This window comes from Salvelinus fontinalis, chromosome 3 (genome assembly GCF_029448725.1).
Source record: "Salvelinus fontinalis isolate EN_2023a chromosome 3, ASM2944872v1, whole genome shotgun sequence".
Classification (NCBI taxonomy): Eukaryota; Metazoa; Chordata; class Actinopteri; order Salmoniformes; family Salmonidae; genus Salvelinus; species Salvelinus fontinalis.
Genome location: NC_074667.1, coordinates 6,534,493 through 6,557,838, shown reverse-complemented (window position 1 = coordinate 6,557,838; position 23,346 = coordinate 6,534,493). Strand labels below are relative to the sequence as shown.

Genomic DNA, 23,346 nt, shown 5'->3' with positions numbered 1-23,346 from the left:
GCTTATGTAGGGATAAGGAGGCCAATAGGGAAAGGGGATAACTTGTCAGTTGCACAGCTGAATGCATTCAACCGAAATGTGTCTTCTGCATTTAACCCAAACCCTCTGAAGCAGTTGTTGTTGGGGGTTAAATGTCTTGCTCAAGGGCAGAACGGCATATTTTCCCACCTTGCCGGCTTTGGAAGTCGAACCAGCAACCTTTCAGTTACTGGCCCAACACTCTTAACCGCTAGGCTACCCGCTGCCCAATAGAGTGCATCTCTCTCTCTCTCACACACACACACACACACACTTCTTCTGCACAACACTCTACCTCAGTTCGTCTTTGGTATTATTGTTATGTATTGACCTAATGGCTTGTTGGTGCCCCATTATGGCATTTGCTTAATGTAGGCTAGTATATATCCACTATATATTTGGGTTTGTTTTCAATATTAGATAATGAGTTTAACTTGTAGATTTGTGATATTAAATGCTTTACAGTCATATACTTTTGATTCTACTGTAACTGTACTCCATGTATCTTCTGGTTGTGATTACATGGGCACATTATTACTTGTAAGCAGAGTAATACCAATAACAGTTGTTTGTGTCTGGCTAAATTGCAAATCTGGGATAGGGGAAAGATAAGCAACGGTGTTCATTAGGAGAAGTTGGAAATTACAAATCCATGGTCTGGACATGGTCACATGATACCTTGTGCCAACGCATCCGCGCGCAGCTCCATCAGAAAAAAAGTGTAGCCTCTCGCTCAAGTCATCATCGGCAATGCGCGGACATACAAGGCGATATTCCTCTGCCCTCCAAAACAGAACGAAGAGCAAACAACAACGCTTTTACCGGTGACACCCTTCGGTCATTCGGTACTTTGCTCGAGGGAAGCATAAGGTAGTCTCGTTTGAAAGAAGGATTTTGTTGCATGTGGTACTTGGGAGACTGACGCGTGTTCGTGTTTCACGGATGTTACTACGAAGACGGGGCTCGACAGTTTTTCTGCCTCTGTAGCGTTTTATGTTAGCAATGGATCTCTATCCCTCTTCGGAGTCTGTTACGCTGATAGGGAGGGAGTCGTGCCGTCTGTTCCCCTTGTGCTCTAGCTGTTGATAGCTAGCCTCCAAAGAAAAGAACAATGAACTGAATCAAACATTTTTGTTTTAAGCTTTTATCGTACTGATATTTTAAAGACACTCACACGGGAACATTTTGTATTTGTTGAACGAACCATTAGTCGAACAACTAACGTTAGACAAACATTTTGGGATCACCAGCTTCTTTGGGCAGTGGAGCGTTGAGGCGACACAACAATGGGATTATCTTTGACCATTGGTTGAGAATTGTTTTTAAAAGTTCCTTTATCTCAGAGAATATAGTGGTGAGTTTTTTTTTACAGAGCGCATATTTGAGCGACAATTGGATGAATTGATAATCTAGCTGCCTAAATTCGTGAGTACTCTCCGTACAATCGCATATGTCCAGTTGGTCTGGTCTAGAACGGCATCATCACTGGAACAAGACACAAAGAACAACGATGGCGAATGACTCGATACAAGTAAGTTGTTACATTGCTGTTACAGTGTAATAACAACGGTGCTATAATGTACGTTATCAATAGCTGGGGTATCTACCATTCGACATCAATGGAAAATCATGCGGTGTTCTATTTTATATTGCAAAATAATAATTTATCTGGATTTACGACGATGTAGTACGCTCTTTATGCTCTGTATTTTGTCAAGACACTTGTGGTGTCCTGCATTGTAACCTTGGCATGTTTCCTCATTGGTTCCTCATTGCAGCCAAATGCATATGCGAAGAGCTCCTGGCCGGGCGAGCACAATACTGGGCGGGTGTTTGACACACATAAACACATAAATACAGACACATCCCAGTGGACCTCACCAGTTCTCAGAACCATCTTGAGTCTGAGAAGAACCAATAGCAGTCACAAGGTTTCCAACCTTTTTGGAATGGACCCTTTTCAAGAGTGTTTGTGGCAACAGTCATTATTGCTAACTGACAGTTTGAGTAATGCGCTTCGACTATAACAAGGAGAATGTGAAATACGAAAAGGAAATTCACACCACTAAAGTGACTGACATTGAGCTGAGGTAATTTTGTCATTTAGAGTACTTTACTTGACTGTATCCTGATACAGTATTTGACAGAGTTGGTGCAATGGCCTATGTATTTGAACATCAAGACTGATGTTCTTTTTTATGAACAACTCAGCACAGGTGTCACCACCACTCACAGACACTCTGGAAATATCCTAACAGTGGGTCCTGTAGGCTACGTAAGTTCCTCTTGCCTCTGCTCTAGTTTAGTGACAAGTAAGCAGTCGGCCCTCTTTTTACCTCAGCATTTATCTTGTGCGTGTCAGCAAGTCATGAATCCAACTTCTGTTTGTAGTAAAGTAAGGCAAGAAGTGTGTTGAATAATGCTTCCTGTTTAAGTGCTGCTTTCTCATCTGACTGTTGATAAAGCTCTGTACTGGGTTAGTAAGTTACTTCACCCTTCTTTACTAACTAGTCTTGATGCTGTCATCGAGTCACACTGCTTGCCACATGGTTTTGCTGTACTATTTAACATTCATCTTTTTTCAGACTCTTATCAGGGCTGATTTATTCATTCACATTTTCAAACCTATTCCAATTTCTCTCATTTGTTGGAACTGAAAACTTCTTCCCCCAAATAGGCCTAACTGGCTTACGATTCCATACTTGGCATAGTAGCCACATTATTTGTATAGCTACAGTACAAGTTAATACTAGAAAGCAGTACCAGGCAGGAGGTAGTCACCTCTCTCTCGGGTTCGGTTTTGCCCTTTCCATAACCTCGGCAGGTTCACACACAATGGAGGATGGCACAGCTGAGAGAGGGCAAGCTTGGGGGACTGACTCAAGCCACAGTGACGAAGTGGGAACTCAGATTTGGAGGCACAGACAGGGAGCCATTATCCCCTCAGCCAACACATACACTGGTCTGGTGACTCAAACTGAAGGCCTCTGCTGGCCTGGCAGTTGAAAAAGTCTGTCATAATCAGACTCCAATGTCTTCAGTGGTGGGGAGATTTAGCTTCTTCAGAGCACGCCTTTTGTTTCCCACACACACAGGAAGACTGATACAAAATAAGCCGAGTAAGAATCTGAACCAAAACAGCGTCACACTTCCTCCTAAAGGTCTTGGGGGAACCAGAATGGAGCGGGGCACAGGGATGTTTCTAACTACACTGTAAAAGATGGCAACAATAATAGGGGGGGGGGGCGACAGGAATGTAAATGTATTGTAACTAGTGGGATGTTAGTTTGTGATAGCAGAAGCTTTAGAAAGGAGAACGTTGGATTAAATGTCCCTGAACATACATTAATCTATACTTTTTTTCAGTTTTGCATGTTCACACACACACACACACACTAAAGACAGACACTCAGAGTAATGCATACGGATCGTTCACCTAAACAGCTGCATGACGTAATGAGACTGCTATGCACATATCTCAAGCTTTTTCAGCAAGCCAAGGCCCTGTGGCCATGTAGGCAGACTCACACTAGCTAATGCATTAGGCCGTCATTGTAACATAAGAATTTGTTCTTTACTGACTTGGCTAGTTAAATAAACAACATGCTACCAGAGACAATGAGAGCCTCGCTGTTCACAATTGTGTTGCTTAAGCTACTTCTTTGATTATTTTTCTTTTGTATTTAAGAGGAATAGGCCTTATGCTCTCAATATTTGTAGGAGAATGGTATCTCCTTGTTGACTCTTATCAGCAGAACCTTTCTTGTTAACTGAGACAGTCCCACGCACAGGACTGTGTCCTTACTGGCTGTCACTGACTGCCCCCATTTGATGTCCCTATTGGCCGCCACTATCTTTGATCTTGGCTCTTGCTGGTCGACACAGTTCATGCACTGTTTTCTTACTGGCCACTGTCAGACAGTGTCTCCATACGGTGTCCATGCTGGCTGTCTGTGTCCCATTCCCAGTAGCAAAGTGTTAGTGTGATGGTGGTGGGGGAGGGCTGTAAAGGGCATTATGCTGATGATGAGGTTCCATAGCAGCACAACGGCCACCATTGTCCTGACTGCAGCCCCAGATCACATTCACCAATGCACTGTGTTTCCCCATCCTATCCTGGTTGGCCACACCCTCACTAATAGGTTAAAGCAAGGCCCCATGGTGTGGCATCATGGCTGTGTCTGTTTGTTTTGTGTGGGAGTTTGTGTGTTTGTCAATGGCCCACAGGTTGAGGTGGAGTACTCACTTTTGTGTTGACATGCTTTCACGTGTGAGTGTGTGTTTGGGTAGATGTGTGTGTGTGTGCTCTGAGTGTGTGTTGTTTGTGTAGATGTGTTTGCCTATTTGGGCCATCTGATTTGCATAGGGAAGCCCTAGTTTTGTGTGTGCATGTGTGTCCAATGCCCATACACGTGCCCCTGCATATTTTGTCCTATGTCGCTCCCTGCCATCCCCCGTGCGAACATCCTGCCGTTCTCATGACCTCATGACCTCGCCCCTCTGTTGCAGCCCCTCCCTCCCCAGTCCCAACCTCATCCACACTTCACACCCTGCCATGACATCACCTCTACACTTTCCTCTCCTCTTTCCTCTCTCCTTTCGTCTTTCTCTTATGCCATACACCGTGGCCAGACTTTTCCTCTGCCCCGGGGGCCTTGTCTGACCCTGTGTGTGTGTTTGTGTCCACTCACAGGCAATGGAGCCTCTGATGGAACGTGGTCATGCACCAGCTGCTCTCCCCGTCTCCTTTCTTTTGCTGACTCCTTGTTTTTCCACGCTGAGTATGGAGGGATGGGGCCTCGGGATCTTATCCAATGGATATAATTAGATGAGAGAAGTCTTTTTTATTGGGATAGTTCAGGATTTTGGCAGTGAAGCCCTTTATCCACTTCCCCAGAGTCAGATGAACTTGTGGATACCATTTTTATGTCTCTGCGGGCAGTTTGAAGGAAGTTGCTGACTAGCTTTAGCGCAATGACTCGAAGACTGTAGACTTCGCCATTGCGCTAAGCTGTTCCCATAGACTTCTAGTCATTTCTCAAACGCTAGTTAGCATTGGCCTGCGAAACTACTTCTAACTTTCTTCATAACGGTATCCACAAGTTCATCTGACTCTGGGAAAGTAGATAAATCCCAAACTATCCATTTAAGCACTTTTACAGCAGTTTGTCACTGTGTCGTTAGACATGTTCGGTGTTGGTTTTCCCACGGTTAGCCTTTTTGTTTCACTTCAGGGCAGATCGTGTGACTGTGTCCGATTTTATCTTCAAAGGTGCTGGATGTTAGTTGCACTACTTCAGCAGAGTTTAGCTCAAATCAGACGTCTATATCCCAGATGGGCTTTTTCATGATTGCTATGGATTGTGTACATTGCATGGTAGGAGGGGTATTATTTATTGAAGGGAAGTAAACATTGAAATTGTGTTTGGGTTGTTCAGTCAGGACTGTAAATATGATTTTGAGTGTGTGTGTCACCCACTCTCAGTCCCCTGTCTACTCTTTGGCGATGAGGGTATAAAGGACTCTAGGGAATAAGGCCTCTCTCTTTAAACAATACTCTTATTTGAATCTACTACAGATCAGGTTACACAGATGACATTTAGAGAGGCTGGTCCACTCAGTGTAAAAGAGCCCAGTGTTTGTTCTGTGGTCGAATGAAAAAAAATAATATATGAAGGTAAACATTGTAGAAAGATAACAAAATATTTGAATTAATTTCCTGTAAGAGTATCAGTATTCTTCAACTATTTTAATGAATTCTCTCACAGTATCACACACACACTTGAATATCCACCTGCCTCTGAAATGGGCGTGGCTTGAGTCAGTTGGGTGGACAGTCGGAACACGCAGAGGACAGGAGACAGGTGTATCAAGTGTGTTACCTGGAGCTGTGCTGCCATGGCAATGGCTATTGTGGGAGGATGAGCTCATAGTTTTATGCCTAGTCTACTCTGTGGTGTCTGACTCACACTCACACACACCACACACACACACACACACACACACACACACACACACACACACATCACTACCTGGCCCATTTACTGCAGATTAGAGGCCCCTTTGGGATGTCTTCCCATTCAGAGTCGATGGCGGGGTTAGTGGTTAAGGCGGGATGTGAAGCTACAGAGACTTAAACACTCTCAGAGATGGGAAACGAGGATATAATGAGATGGGAGACGAGGATATAATAAGATGGGAGACGAGGATATAATGAGATGGGAGACGAGGATGCAAGGATGTAAGGATGTGGGAGACGAGGATAGAATGAGGTGGGAGACGAGGATAGAATGAGGTGGGGGACGAGGATAGAATGAGGTGGGGGACGAGGATAGAATGAGGTGGGGGACGAGGATAGAATGAGGTGGGAGACGAGGATAGAATGAGGTGGGGAACGAGGATGGAATGAGGTGGGGGACGAGGATGGAAAGAGGTGGGGGACGGGGATAGAATTAGATGGGAGGACCTTAAAGGATAAGTTGCTTATGTAATGACTCATTATGTAATGTTTTTAAGCATTTTTATTACTTTACCACATAGTTCTAAAGGGTTGTCAGTTGTGGCTAAAATCTATCATTGGAAATAACATGGAAGTGTGTCCATCCAGCCGTAACCTTCCCTAACAGTAATCCATCCAACGTAATGATTTGATAACTTCCCGTCCAACCCTCACTTCATACACCCTGTCATCCATTTTTGATTAGTAGAGAAATCCTCCCCACTCCCAACCCAAACCACATTTAACCGCCCGAAAACATGTTGATCTGCTCTCGACTCCTTGTTCTCATTCACTTTAACCATAATCTTATTTTCCCATGCGATTATGTGTGTAATTTGGTTTTGCCTGCCATCATACACATGCATATCTCTCTACCACTCAATCTATAGACAGGATCTCAGCTGTCACGCAACACACACACACACACACAATCACAAAAACACGCAAACCGTCACACACACATGCCTTGTTTAAAAGTTAGTGGCCATGACCCATAACTAAACCTTGATGCTATATTTACTGAATAAGGATTCAACAGGAAATTGAATCAGAGAACCAGTGTCCTCATCCCATTAACAAGCTTTGGTCTCAGAAAATAGACCAAACGTTGAACCAATCTCTTCCACATCCTCTTACATGGTCCACAAATTGTTTAACTCTGGATGTGTCTAAAATGGCACCCTGTGGCCTATTCCCTATAGTGCACTGCTAGGGTGCTATTTCAGATGAAGCCTTTGTTTTTGTTGTTGTCTGGCTGAACAAGTCCAACTACTATTGTTAATCAATGTGTCACTCGAACCTCAGGGTCCATTCCTGCTGTGGTGTTGACTTGTCTCTGCAAGTCCTGAGTTCAGTTAGCCGCAGACCTGCTGAACTTGTCATGGAACCTGTAGCCTAACCTTAACGGTAACTGATGTGATGCAATGTAAAGTATCGGCCCCCAGCCCACACAGTGCATTCTGAGCCATAAGCTTAATTGATCTTTAGTTCATAGGCTCTTTGCTCTACTAGGAGCTAAAATGAACAAGTCAACTAAGTTGAGCCATATTTTCTCTATCTGCCTAGTATTTGATAGCTCTCTTTTGCAGAGGTGCTCAAAGATATGTTCCATGTTAACTCTGATGAAATGTATCTCTTGACTCTCTCCAGCGTTCAGACCATTGTGTTACAACAGCCTACAATGTTGCTGATGTAGTGCTGCTGTCACTGCTGTGCTGTTCATTTTGAAGAGCTGTGTCTCCACACACACACACACACACTTGTATTCCTCCTGTGAGAGAGCTCTGCTATTCTCTGGCACAGTTGGAGCTCCCAGGCAGACAGGCAGTAGTTCTTCACAGTTGGAGCTCCCAGGCAGACAGGCAGTAGTTCTTCACAGTTGGCTGTTAGTCACGGTTCAGTAGCACCACGTTGCAGCCCGCCACTCTCCTTGAAACGAACCTCCTATCACTTACTGTACACACATCCATGCACGCCACACACACATGAATATGCCTGCCACACAAGGACTAGTATTTTCTACTTGTGATCCAGCTGTTATTGAAGAGTCTTTAAAACAACACAAGGACCTGAGCCCAGTAGTCCAGCTGTGACCACACAGAAACACTGGGGAGAGTCATTCTAGTTACAGTACCACTTTAAGAGGTCTTGTGCACACTAACACACACACCACTACCCAGAGTGCTGTGGGGCGCAGTGACTCGGCAGAGGCGGAAGAGAGAGGAGTAGGTTGGTGTGTCCACCCCATACAGTATTCTCCATACAAATACCATGATGTAATGTTTTTAAGCATTGTATTACTTTACCACATAGTTCTAAAGGGTTGTTAGTTGTGGCTAAAATCTATCATTGGAAATAACATGGAAGTGTGTGTCCATCCAGCAGTAACCTTCCCTAACAGTAATCCATGCAACGTATGAATTGATAACATCCCGTCCCGTAGCAATCCCACCATCACGTCATATACCCTGCAATCTATTTTTGATTAGTAGAGAAATCCTCCCCACTACCAACCCAAACCACATTTAACCACCCTGGAACATGTCGATCGGTTCTCGACTCCTTGTTCTCATTCCCTTCAACCATAATGTTCTTTTTCCATGAGATTATGTGTGTAATTGGTTTTGCCTGCCATAATACACATGCCCATCTCTCTACCTCTCAATCTATGGACAGGATGAGTCTCAGCTGACACACACAGTCACACACAGTCACACACAGTCATGCCTTGTTGTTTAAAGCCAGTGTCCATGACCCATCACTAAACCTTGATGCTGTATTGAATAAGTATCCTGCAGGAAATTGAAGTAGAGAACCAGTGTCCTCATCCCATTAACACGCATTGGTTTTTGGCACGAAAATAAACCCATCTCTTCCACGCCCACTTACATGTTCCAGAAATGGTTAGACTTTGCATGCGTCTGAAATAGCACCCTGTGGCCTTTCCCCCACAGTGAACTACAAGGGTGTCATTTCAGACGCAGCCTTTGTTTTTTTTTTTGCCTGAACATAGCCAACTACTATTATTAAAGCTAGAATTATTATTTGCTACATCCATTTTTGGACATATAAATTCATTATATGTACAGTGGGGCAAAAAAGTATTTAGTCAGCCACCAATTGTGCAAGTTCTCCTACTTAAAAAGATGAGAGAGGCCTGTAATTTTCATCATAGGTACACTTCAACTATGACAGACAAAATGAGGGGAAAAAATCCAGAAAACCACATTGTAGGATTTTTAATGAATTTATTTGCAAATTATGGTGGAAAATAAGTTATTGCTGTTGTTTCAATGAATGATTCTAGCTCTAACTAATGTGTCACTCAACCTCAGGATCCACTCCTGCTGTGGTGTTGACTTGTCTCTGCAAGTCCTGGATTCACTTAGCCACAGACGTCAGCCTAACTTTAAAGGGACATTTCAAAATTGTTAAACTTCATATTCATCATCTCCTGCACCACCACAACATCGACATATGTGATAATGGTTTATTTCTATGTTTGGTAGTTAAAACCAGAGAGGAAGATACATGTTTACATTCAGTCACCACTCTGTCCAACGGGAAACTCCACCCACGACATAGGCCGAGCGGTGAAACAAACTACCTTAACCCAGACCTACACTGGCAAGTAGCAGAGACGCCGCTGACAGGGACATCCCTTGACTCCTGTCGTGTCAACAGAACCACTGACTCTTGGAGAATGAGTGTAAAACTGGTAAATAGTCACTGATATTTCAGTCAGATGTCTAGGTAGCTCAAAGACTCTGGCCATTAGCCAGGTAGCTAGCTATAACTAGCTGGCTAGAGGGAGGAAGTTAGAAGCTAACATTGAACGGAGCCTGACCTCTGCAGGAGCAGTTGACTGAAATTAAGCTAGCTATAATCAAAAGATGGGCAACTATAAGTTCTCATAACACCTGATTGTTGAACATCTCATTCTAAAATAATGGGCATTAATATGGAGTTGGTCCCCGTTTTCTGCTATAACAATCTCCAGGCTTCTGGCAAGGCTTTCCACTAGATGTTGGAACATTGCTGCGGGGACTTGCTTCCATTCAGCCACGAGTATTAGTTAGGTCGAGCACTGATGTTGGGCGATTAGGCCTGGCTCGCAATCGGCGTTCCAATTCATCCCAAAGGTGTTCACTGGGGTTGAAGTTGGGGCTATTTGCAGTTCCAGTCAAGTTTTTCCACACCGATCTCAACAAACCATTTCTGTATGGACCTCGCTTTCTGCACGGGGGCGTTGTCATGCTGAAACAGGAACGGACCTTCCCCAAACTGTTACCACAAAGTTGGAAGCACAGAATCGTCTAGAATGTCATTGTATGCTGTAGCGTTAAGATTTCCCTTCACGGGCCTCCCGAATGGCACAGTGGTCTAAGGCACTGCATCACTTTTGCTAACTGTGCCACTAGAGATCCTGGTTCGAGTCCAGGCTCTGTCGCAGCCGGCCACGGCCGGCAGAGATGTCCTTGTCCCATCGCGCTCTAGCGACTCCTGTGGCGCGCCAGGCACATGTACGCTGACACGGTCGCCAGGTGTACCATGTTAACTTCAATACATTGGTGTAGCTGGCTTCCGGGGTTAAGCGGGCATTGTTTCAATAAGCAATGCGGCTTGGTAGGGTTGTGTTTCGGAGGACGCACGGCTCTCGAACTTCCGTCAAGAAGTTGCAGCGATGGGACAAGACTGTAACTACCAATTGGATACCACAAAATTGGGGAGAAAAAGGAGTAAAAAAAAAAAAAGATTTCCCTTCACTGGAACTAGGGGGACTAGCCCCAACCATGAAAAACAGCCCGGACCATTATTCCTCCTCCACCAAACTTTACAGTTTGCAGTGGCACTATGCATTGGGGCAGGTAGCGTTCTTCTGGCATCCGTAAAACCCAGATTCGTCTGGGGAAGCGTGATTCATCACTCCAGAGAACACGTTTTTCACTGCACCAGTGGCAGATAGCTTTACACCACTTGGCATTGCGCATGGTGATCTTAGGCTTGAGTGTGGCTGCTCGGCCATGGAAACCCATTTCATGAAGCTCTCGACGAACAGTTATTGTGCTGATGTTGCTTCCGGAGTCAGTTTGGAACTCGGTAATGAGTGTTGCAACCGGGGACAGACAATTTTTATGCACTACGTGCTGTATATGTAGATTGAATGGCTGTGTGCTCGATTTTATACACCTGTCAGGCACGGGGTGTGGCTGAAAAAGCCGAATCCACTAATTTGAAGGGGTGTCCACATACTTTTGTGTATATGTAATGGATAATTGATTGAAACTAACATCAAATGCAAACAATTCACATAATGAAGTTATGAGACTATGAATGTGCACAAATTGGTGGGAGAGAGCCCATTCTGGAGAGAGACGTGCATTTTGGCCACACTCCTCTTCCTCTTGGACTGTGCCATCCCCCAGCCTCCGCAATGGATTAGTTCACTGAAATGGGCGCGAATAAGAAAGGTGTCTCTTGTGCCATAAAATAAATATATATATATATATTTGCTACTGATAGAAAACAAAAAAATCTTGGCCGACAAACAGCCTATCGACCAAACAATCGACCATTTGGCTAATTGGGGTCAGCCCTAATTGTTCAAAAACCATTATTTGGTCAACAGTAATAGCCTATGCATTATGTTGAATCCTGTTATAAAAGTATCTGCCTGTCCCTGTTTCACTGTCGGCTGCTGACTCTCACTCCCTCTCTCCACTGTGCACACGGAGGAGGGAAAGATGCATTCTGAGAAGCACATGAACGTTGCTCAAAATGCTATTGCTGGAAAGAGACCGTTTTAAAAGCCACTGCTGTTCTATTACAGAGAGGAGTCACAGCTTTCTGTGAGTAAATAATGTATGTCTCACCACCTTTTAATATTGAGTTCATGGCAACACTTTACAACCGGAGTAGGCTGTAGTTATTATGGGTTTGATGTAGAGATCCACCTATATGACATTTTTGGCCAATACCGATATCAAATATTTTTCTTGCAAAAAACCCCCGATACCGATAACAAATATTTTAGCGGCCTTTTTAAGCATTCTAGTACAGTTAATTAGTTAACACACACACGGCATCTTAGTGCAAGAGGCGTCACTACAGTCACTGGTTCGAATCCAGGCTGTATCACATCCGGCCGTGATTGGGAGTCCCATAGGGCGGCGCACAATTTGCCCAGCGTCGTCCGGGTTTGGCCGGGGTAGGCCGTCATTGTAAATAAGAATTTCTTCTTAACTTCTCTGCACTACGGATCCCTTTTACGGGATCATTTTCCTAAACAACCGCTCAATTGCAGGGCGCAAAATATTACAAAAAATATTTATAATCATGCAATCACAAGTGAAATATACCAAAACACAGCTTAGCTTGTTTGTTAATCCACCCATCGTGTCAGATTGTGAAAATATGCTTTGTAGCGAAAGCAATCTAAGCTTTTGTGAGTGTATCAATCAATGCTAGAACAGCTAGCCCCATTAGCATGGTCACAAAAGTCAGAAAAGCAATAAAATGAATCGCTTACCTTTGATAATCTTCGGATGTTTGCACTCACGAGACTCCCAGTTACACAATAAATGTTATTTTTGTTCGATAAATATTACTTTTATAACAAAAAACGCCATTTGGGTTGCGTGTAATGTTCAGAAAACTACAGCCTCGTTCTGGTCCTGAAAGGCAGAAGAAAATTCCCAAACGTATCAGATTCAAAAATATTACACAAAATATTTATAATCATGCAATCACAAGTGAAATATACCAAAACACAGCTTAGCTTGTTGTTAATCCACCTATCGTGTCAGATTTTGAAAATATGCTTTGCAGCGAAAGCAATCTAAGCTTTTGTGAGTGTACCAATCAATGCTAGAACAGTTAGCCTTATATTAGCTTGGTTAGCTTGGTCACGAAAGTCAGAAACGCAATAAAATTAATCGCTTACCTTTGATAATCTTCGGATGTTTGCACTCACAACACTCCCAGTTACACAACAAATGTTATTTTTGTTCGATAAATATTACTTTTATAATAAAAAAACGCCATTTGGGTTGCGCGTTCTTTTCAGAAAACCAAAGCCTCGTTCCGTTCGATGAAAATTCCAAAAAGTATCCTTTTTGGAATTATAGCTAGTTATACCTTTTTTACAGACAAGTTTAAGCTATGTCTATCCGTGGCTTCTCTTCTTCGGTGCGCACTGTCACTGTGTCCGTTTCCATCTTGTCCAGCTGTGTAAGTAACTTCACGTAAACCCTGTTTCTTGTCTGCATCGAAGTAGCGGTCCTTGTATCTAGCATCGAGCATGGTGGAGACTGTAAAGAGCTTCAGAGAGAATGCCAGTGCCATGTTCACAGCCTCAAGTACTTTTCTAAGTTTTAACCACACCGTCTGTGTCTGCAGTTTTGTTGAGGAGGCGTTTCAATGCCATGACAGAGGGTATCACGTCTGCTGCAGACGCAGGTCATTCGTTTATTTCTCTAGTCAGTTGTTCGAATGGAGTTAGGAGTGTGTTCATGTTCTCAAATCCCATTGAAATGGCAGCAGCGGTATGAGAACCAGCACATTCTTGAGCATGCAATACGGCTTTCCTCAGTACGAAATCCTCGTTGACCCACTGTGCTGTCAGACTCGGCATGCTCATGGGGCTGACATCGCTGGTCCAAATGTCAGTCGTGAAGCTAATCGCATTGACTCCCATAGCAAGTAGCTCATGGATGTGTTTCAACAATACTGTGTAACTCCGGTAGGGCAACATCAACAAATAGCGTATACAGTACTTGGTAGTGTGTACCGTGCTCGACAAGTCGGCGAAAGCCAACATCATCCACGACAGAGAACGGTTGATTGTCAAGGGCAATGAATTCCATTATCTTGGCGTTAATGGATTTCGCCTTTGAGTTGTCTCGCTGAAATGTTCTTACTCTTTCAAATGACTGCTCGACTTGAACTTGTTTAGTTGTTGGAAGGGTGCGCTTAGTATTTTTCTGCTTTTGTTCTGTGTAGCGCTGTATTTTTCATAATTTCATGGAATCCGTGAAGAAAGAAACCACATAGAAAAAGTGGTTAGCAAGTTAAGTTCAAAAAATGGATTTATAATAATTGATTGGATTTATCTAGCACTTTTCTACCAACTGAGGTACTCAAAACGCTTTACATAGTAAGGGGGGAACTCACCTCATCCACCACCCACCAGGTGATGCACAGTGATCATTTTTGTGCCAGAATGCTCACTACACGTCCACTATCAGGTGGAGAGGTGAGGAGTGATATATGCCAATTAAGAATGATAAGGTAGCCATGATGGGTCTAGGTTGGGAATTTAGCCATCACACCGGGGTTAACACCCCTACTCTTATGATAAGTGTCATGGGATTTTATTGGCCACAAAATCAGGACACCCGTTTAACGTCCCATTCGAAACGCAGGGCAATGTCCTCTTCACTTCCCTGTTACATTGGAATATCCTTTGACCAGAGGGAAGAGTGCCCCCTACTGGCTCTCCAACACCACTTCCAGCAGCATCTGGTCTCCCATTCAGGACATTTCCTGCTTAGCTTGAGGCAAGCCAGGGTGGTATGCTCTAAATCAAATTAATTTATTGTGTTAGAGATTTCATGATACTTGTATCTAAACCAGAGGTTTCAAACATATGGCCGGTGGTTTGAGTAAAAAGCACCCAAACGTTGCTCAATTGATATCAAGGGACCTAATGTGTGCCAGGATATTTAAGCACCACATAAAATTTAGGAGCACCAGAAAGACAAGATTTTTTCAAGGAAAAACTGTGTCACGCTAGTGAAAGGAGGATAAACTGCACTGATTCCAGCAAAATGGACACTGAAGACTGAGCTGCCTCATGCTAGCCAGCTGGAAAACAACAGCATAAGACACATTTTCAGTGTATTGATATTTTGCTATGTTTTAATTGATTGTAGGGCTGTAGCCACTGAATTTAGTTGGCTAGATGGGGGTGGCGTAACATGAATTTGGACGAGTCCCTGGCAAGTGACAACCCATACATCAAAACCTATCTGCAAAACGCTACTTTGTAACCTGCTATGTTTTTTGTGTCTTTCTAAATTTTTATTTATTTTAATTTTATTTTACCGTTATTTTACCAGGTAAGTTGACTGAGAACACGTTCTCATTTGCAGCAACGACCTGGGGAGTAGTTACAGAGGAGAGGAGGGGGATGAATGAGCCAATTGTAAAATGACAGAGCTTGAGGAATACTCTTCACAAAGAGCAAATATAACACACCAGATTTCCGGGGCTTCACTAAAGGGATTTAACGTTACCACGTCACGTTACACTTCACATAACGGTATATGGCCAGTGTGCCTTTTGGCACTTTATTGAGCTGGCAAGCTTCTATCTACTCAGCTCACCTTAGAAGCAGTAACAGTAAGTTCACAGTAGTTGACACTCCTCTCCGACTGATGGTGTTGTATTGGGTGATAGTGTCCAGTCTTGCTGTAGCGTGACAAGGAAAGATAGTCTTTTTTTTGCCATGTAAAGAGGACCCTCTTCAGGACTAATGGTGAATGCAAAAAAAAAAAGTAATTCTATGAATGTTTTTTTGTGTTCATTTTATCTGCATCTATATCGGTCCTTTTCAGTGGATTAAACGGCAATACAAAAACATCCATAAAAGGCTCAAATCGGCCGACAATATTGGTCAACCGATAAATCGGTCGTGCTCTAATATGTAGATATCTTTGTTAGAAAGAATACTTTATTTCCCTTGACGGAGTGATGCTGAATGTAAAAAATGGCTCAACTTACCCCACTCTCCCCTAGGCTAATATGCACAAAGATGTTGGAAAATTCTCTGAAGCGCCAAAAATAAATCTGAGAATTCTGGATCCTATTTTGACAGGTTGCATATCAAAATATATCATACATTTCCTGGATATTTGAGATGAAATAGCTGACTTTTTTTAAAATCATAGGCTACCATCCCAATTGTCTTACTTGGCATTGGGCAAAAAATTATAGAGCCCTGCCTCCAATGTAAAGTAACTGGCCATTAACTAATTTTTGAATTGTTGTATTTGTTGTTGTCGAGCAAATAGGTTACATTTATCGCGTTATGACTTTTTGTCCATATCGCCCAGCTCCACACACACATACACACACACACACACTTGTATTCTCCCCTGTGAGAGATATCTGCTATCCTCTGGCACAGTGTGGGCTCCCAGACAGGCAGACAGGCAGTAGGCCTTCTCAGTTGGCTGGTAGTAACGGTTCAGCAGCACCGTGTTGCAGCCAGCCACTCTGCTGGAAACTAACCTCGTCCTCTCTCTTCCTCCCCTTCCGCGTCACTGCGCCCCACAGCACACTGGGTAGTGGTGTGTGTGCCCTCTGTTCAGTATAGGTCTACTCTGCCAAGGGAATCAACCCTGAGCCACCCTGGTAAAGCTTAGTGTGGTAATCTCCAGGATTCACACAAACTCAGCAAAAAAAGAAACGTCCCTTTTTCAGGTCCCTATCAATTCAAAGATATTTTGTAAAAATCCAAATAACTTCACAGATCTTCATTGTGAAAGGGTTTGAACACTGTTTCCCATGCTTGTTCAATGAACCATAAATAGTTAATGAACATGCACCTGTGGAATGGTCGTTAAGACACTAACAGTTTACAGATGGTAGGCAATTAAGATCACAGTTATGAAACCTTAGGACACTAAAGAGGCCTTTTTACTGACTCTGGGAAAACACCAAAAGAAAGATACCCAGGCTCATCTGCGTGAACATGCCTTAGGCATGCTGCAAGGAGGCATGAGGACTGCAGATGTGGCCAGGGCAATAAATTGCAATGTCCGTACTGTGAGACGCCTAAGAGAGCGCTACAGGGGACAGGACAGACAGCTGATCGTTCTCGCAGTGGCAGACCACGTGTAACAACACCTGCACAGGATTGGTACATCCGAACATCAACCTGCGGGACAGGTACAGGATGGCAACAATAACTGCCCGAGTTACATCAGGAACGCACAATCCCTCCATCAGTGCTCAGACTGTCCGCAATAGGCTGAGAGAGGCTGGACTGAGGGCTTGTGTAGGCCTGTTGTCACCATACATCACCGGCAACAACGTCGCCTATGGGCACAAACCCACCGTCGCTGAACCAGACAGGACTAGCAAAAAGTGCTCTTCACTGACGAGTCGCGGGGTTTGTCTCACCTGGGGTGATGGTCGGATTCGCGTTTATCGTCGGAAGGAATGAGCGTTACACCGAGGCCTGTACTCTGGAGCGGGATTGATTTGGAGGTGGAGGGTCCGTCATGGTCTGGGGCGGTGTGTCACAGCATCATCGGACTGAGCTTGTTGTCATTGCAGAAAATCACAACGCTGTGTGTTACAGGGAAGACATCCTCCTCCCTCATGTGGTACCCTTCCTGCAGGCTCATCCTGACATGACCCTCCAGCATGACAATGCCACCAGCCACACTGCTCGTTCTGTGCGTGATTTCCTGCAAGACAGGAATGTCAGTGTTCTGCCATGGCCAGCGAAGAGCTTGGATCATAATCCAAAAGAGCACGTCTGAGACCTGTTGAGACCTGTTGCAGGTGCCTTGGTGGAAAAGTGGGTTAACATCTCACAGCAATAACTGGATAATCTGGTGCTGTCCATGAGGATGAGATGCACTGCAGTACTTAATGCAGCTGGTGGCCACACCAGATGCTGACTGTTACTTTTGATTTTGACCCCCCCCCCCCCCTCCCTTTGTCCAGGGACACATTATTCCATTTCTGTTAGTCACATGTCTATGGAACTTGTTCAGTTTATGTCTCCGTTGTTGAATCTTGTTATGTTCATCCAAATATTTACACATGTTAAGTTTGCTGAAAATAAACGCAGTTGACAGTGAGAGGACGTTTCTTTTTTTTGCTGAGTTTATTATTCACTTTTACAGGACTAGTATTTTCTACTTGTGATCCAGCTGTTATTGAAGAGTCTTTAAAACAACACAAGGACCTGGGCCCAGTAGTCCAGCTGTGACCACACAGAAACACTGGGGAGAGTCATTCTAGTTACAGTACCACTTTAAGAGGTCTTGATCGCACACACACACCACTACCCAGAGTGCTATGGAGCGCCGCGAGTTCAGTATGTCCACCCCATACAGTATTCCCGATACAGTATACAAATACCATTCAAGAGGTCGTACAGGAATACGCATGCACACACACACACACACACACACACACACACACACACACACACACACACACACACACACACACACACACACACACACACACACACACATACGGCACTCCCTCAGAGGGCAGACCGGGGTACAATGAGGCCATTCATGTCCATTCACAGCGCTCCAGCTAAAGACCCAAGGCTCACGCGGCCCAGTGCTCACTGCTCACCCGCCATCCTTCCCTTAATCCCACTTTCCTTGGCTTCTCCAGCTTCAGACAGTTGTGTGTGTATGCTCTCTTATTCTGCTGCTGTGTGTATCGGCACGCCACCACTGGCCCTGAGTTCTAAGGAAGTGTGTGTGTCTGAGAGAAGTTCTGAACTTAGTAGACCTCAAAAGACACCAAAGACAGACTTGTAGTTGGTGTAGTGTTGTACAGGACACAAGGTGTGTCTGGCTGTGATTGTAGCCTGCGGTGCTGAAATCAAGATTACGACGGTCACCTGTTGGCCAGATGAGAGACTCACGTTGACTCAAGAGAGTGTCTCCGATTAAGAGGGTGTGACTGTTGTACCAGTTGAAAAAATATATGGCAGCTAGAAATCCCAACTGGATGTTCTTCAGAGATAGATGGGAGAGGTTGAGGTAAAATATACTGTCCGTGAAATGTACGTAGTATGTATGAGCTGGAAGTGGAAGCCTAAGTATTGTTGATCATTAGTTTACTCCAGTTAGGGGGAGGGTGGTAGGGTTAGAGGAAAATAAAGCTAATCAGTACTGAGCAGCTGGGTGTTGGTGGTGGTGATGTATTGCCTCACTTGCAGGGAACTCTTCTCCACCCAGCAACACAAGCTGCATTAACTCTGAATCCCACATCGCTTGCCTCCTCTCGCGCCAGCGGGTTCTCTCCTCACTCACTCACTCACTCACTCACTCACTCACTCACTCACTCACTCACACTGTCTAGCTAACACATGCTGAATTGAGTCTGATTCCCGCTCTCCTCTCCCACATCTCTCACACTCCCTTAAACAACCATTCTACCCATCTCTCTTTCCCTCTTCCCCCTCCCTCTCATTCTGTCTCATTGCCTTTGTCCCCGGGCTCCTTGCCAGAGTAAATCCTCCCTCTCTCTCTCTGTTGTCAGGCCAGGGTGTAGGGTTACTGCTCTGAAGCCTCCATGTTCCCTGTCCTCCCTCTCAGATGTACTGAAGGCTTCAGTACAGCGGGAGAGGACATGAGGCTTATGGTAAAGTTCAAAAGTTGATCTTCATATCCCTCGTTCTGTCACTATCTGTCTTTCTATGGTCCTCCTTTTATCTCATCATCCCAACCGTCCTTTTCGTCGACTGCCCTCTGTTACAGGGGTTTTCCAGAGCCAGGTCCCTTTCTCCATCTACCGAGTACCCCTCTTTCTCTGCACTCTCTCTCTGGCTGTTTACAAGACCCAGCAGTCTCTTTCCTCTGACCCAATATCTACCCCCACACACACACTCACACTGTCTAGCTAACACATGCTGAAATTAGTCCTCTCCCATCTCTCTCTCTCTCTCCCACACACATTCACACTGTCTAGCTAACACATGCTGAAATTAGTCCTCTCCCATCTCTCTCTCTCTCCCACATACACTCACACTGTCTAGCTAACACATTCTGAATGTAGTCCTCTCCCACCTCTCTCTCTCTCTCGCTAACACATGCTGAATTTAGTCTGATTCCCGCTCTCCTCTCCCACAGCTCTCTCTCTCACACTCCCTTGCACATGGTAAATTAAGTTTAGCAACCATTCTACCCATCTCTCTTTCCCTATTCCCCCTCCCTCTCATTCTGTCTCATTGCCTTTGTCCCCGGGCTCCTTGCCAGAGTAAATCCTCCCTCTCTCTCTCTGTTGTCAGGCCAGGGTGTAGGGTTACTGCTCTGAAGCCTCCATGTCCCCTGCCCTCCCTCTCAGATGTACTGACGGCTTCGGTACAGCGGGAGAGGACATGAGGCTTATGGTAAAGTTCAAAAGTTGATCTTCATATCCCTCGTTCTGTCACTGTCTGTCTTTCTATAGTCCTCCTTTTATCTCGTCATCCCAACCGCCCTTTTCGTCGACTGCCCTCTGTTACAGGGGTTTTCCAGAACCAGGTCTCTTTCTCCATCTACCGAGTCTCGCTCTCCTCTCTCTCGCTCTCCTCTCTCTCTTGCTCTCGCACTCTCTCTCTACAAGACCTAGCACGCACACGCTTTTCTCAGTCTCTTTCCTCTGGCCCAATCTCTGTCTGTTCAGAGATTCTCCTGGCCTGTCACATAGAAGGCCTCGTTGGGAGAACCTCTCCTTCTCTTCCCAACCTTTAGTCACCTGTCTTCATCTCCTCTCAGCCTAGCGGAGTAAAGGACTGAGGAGGATAGTAAACAATACACTGTGGCTCAGGAGGCTGCTACCTGTAGAATATCAAAGTAAAACGCGTTAGAAGTGGACCATATTGAAGGACCTTATCACCTCCAGAAGGCTGTATTGTACTTTCTCCTTTGTGACGGTACATCCTACTACAGTCCAGTGTACATTAGCCTGGTATCCACAGGCGACAGAGCAAATTATGTAGAGGGGTGTAGTGAGCCTATCTGCACTCCTAGTAGATGTGATTGCCTGCTAAGCCTGATCCCTCCCAGGTCCTGCTGCTGTCACCACACAGTACAGTTTCATCTACAGTAGGACACATGGATATGACGGACTCGCATCATTTATCCCCAATATAAGTTATCCTGTGGTTGTGGTTGCCTGCTAGGCTAGCCCTGATCCCTCCCAGGTCTTGCTGACTTCACCACACAGGCATCCCAGGAATCCACCCCTCCAGATGTTTCTACTATGACTCATGATTCAGAGAGGAGGGGGGGGGGACTCTGTTCAGTTCAGTGTAGGCTGGAGGATTAACTCTGGGCTTGTCATTCCAATTAGGAGCACAGTTCATCCCAGTCTCTTCCACTAGCAGACGCAGTAGCACTGCAGCTAGCTCGCACTGGTTTATTCATAACTAGTCTCTATAATTCATCTTTCCCCCCTACTTAGTGCTTATACATCCTCACCTCAATACTCTCTGCATTGCCTACATTATATGCAGAGAGAGAGAGAGAAGGAGATTTAGTTCAGTTTATTTAGTTCAGGTTCACACACTGACTTATTTATCTGGTACAGCGAGTGAATTACACACTTAGAGGCCTGCATTAATTATGCTTATGAGAATTGTCTGTTCGTAGAGGTGAAATATCGTGGGAACAGAAACATCCTGCGTTATGTAATTTTCACCAGCCGGTTATAACAAGTCATAATTCCTCTGTATTTAGGCCCTATGTGTTATTCTTCTACAATAGTGTATTGTTGTGGTTGAGAGGAGACATAGAGAGGGCAGTTGTGTGGCTCCCTCAGGGCCTTGTGAGCCAGACTTCTAACTAACAGAGGAAGAGCGAACGTAGGGATGTGGGGGAGGGAGAGCGGGAGCCATCCAGGTTTCAGTCTGTATGTTTACTCAATAATAATGTTCGGTCGAGACAAACCACAGATGTAGATTTCTGACATAGAGTCCTCGACTAACCTGTACCCTCGCACATTGACTCTGTACCGGTACCCCCTGTATATAGCCATGTTATTGTTATGTACATTTTTTGTTACTTTTTGATTGATTCTATTTAAAAAAATAAATAATTTAACTTTAGTTTAATTAGAAAATATTTTCTTAACTCTTTCTTGAATTGCATTGTTGGTTGAGGGCTTGTAAGTAAGCATTTCACGGTAAGGTTTACACCTGTTGTATTTGGCGCAAGTGACAAATACAATTTGATTTGATTAGAGTGAATATGGAACTCACCCATCGAGATCATCCCAGTTCAGTCGGGTGTACTTGCCACACAATAGAAATCAATGTTTTAATATTGTCTGTCTTGATGAGACTGTTTAACCCTATCTAAAATGTATCCTTGATGCTGCTGTTCCCCCATTCTCTTCACTCTGGTGCTGTTTATTATTTGTGACTCCTAGCTATCCAGGAAGTCTCAGGAGTGTGTTGTTGAACTTAATTGGTTTTCTGTTGTAGAGCAGTACAATAGTAGAGAATTGGTTCTCCTGATCTCCTCCAGTGTGTCAACGTGACCCGGACTCAGACAGAACACAGGACATATTTAATAGTCAATCACTCCATTAAATCTTCATTCAAGTCAGGCTTCCCAGACAGCACATTGTGCATGCACAAAAACACGTACGCGCGCACACACAGACTGTGTGTCTCTGTGTCATTGTGCCTTTGGGTTGTGTTTGTCTGTGGTTAGGTCTTGCTTGTCTGTGTTTATCCGTGTACAGTATTTGATATTAGGTACAAGCATATAAAATGTATTTAAAATAGGTACTTTATACAGGACTTCTGCCAAAGTCCATTTGGCATTGTGCGCACGCACACATACACACATACACACATTGGGGTGTGAAAGGCCTGTGCATCCACTTGTCACTGCTCTGTTGGATACACTAGTTTCACACCTCATCACTGCGGAGTGAATGCAGCTTTCACAGGTGTCTAGTAGTGGGACACACAGCACGGTGCATGGTGTAACAGCATGTAAGGGCCCTCCAGGGAGAGATTCTACCCTAACGGCTGGTCTAGGATCAGCTGTTACTACCTCTGTTATCATAAAGACTAAAATGACAAGACCTGTCTTGGAACAGAACTGAGGCCATATTTACTACGTTGTGCAGCATACTGTGGCATAGGCCTATATCTGATTCTTCATGAACAGTGTTAATTCAACAAGACCGCCAACATGCCTTCACAGCAGGAAACCTTCCACCACTTGTCAAACAAGTGTCAAGTTCAACTAATCCCGCCCTCAGATGTATTAGCCTACTGACTCCAGGCCTTGGGATAATTGACAGGTGTCTAGCACACTCACTGACTCAGCATGGGAGAGAGACGGTGAGTGATGGACAGGCTGGTGTGGTGAGCCCCCCCCCCCCCCCACTGCTGAGTGGACAGCCATGGGCTCAGCTGGCGGTGTGTGTGTTATACTGTTGCAACTGCTGCCAAGGCCTTCAGTCTCTGTGGGCTTTTCTAGGGCTTGTTTTTCTCCATCTGTCCATCTCTCTCTTCCTTGCTCTTTCACTCCCTCCATGTCTCTCCCTTCTCTCTCTCCTCCCTCTAT

The 23,346-nt window shown here is 44.6% G+C and overlaps 1 protein-coding gene across 1 annotated transcript in view; it reads left to right on the top strand.

The window, feature by feature from the left end:
• The first annotated feature begins 716 nt into the window (after nucleotides 1–716).
• Nucleotides 717–23,346, top strand: part of LOC129837099 (serine/threonine-protein kinase N1-like) — a 47,858-nt gene continuing 25,228 nt past the window's right edge. The window contains exon 1 of the mRNA XM_055903017.1: nucleotides 717–1,549. Within this exon, the coding sequence (XP_055758992.1) occupies nucleotides 1,469–1,549 (81 nt within the window). The 5' untranslated portion in view covers nucleotides 717–1,468. The remainder of the gene's footprint in view (nucleotides 1,550–23,346) is intronic.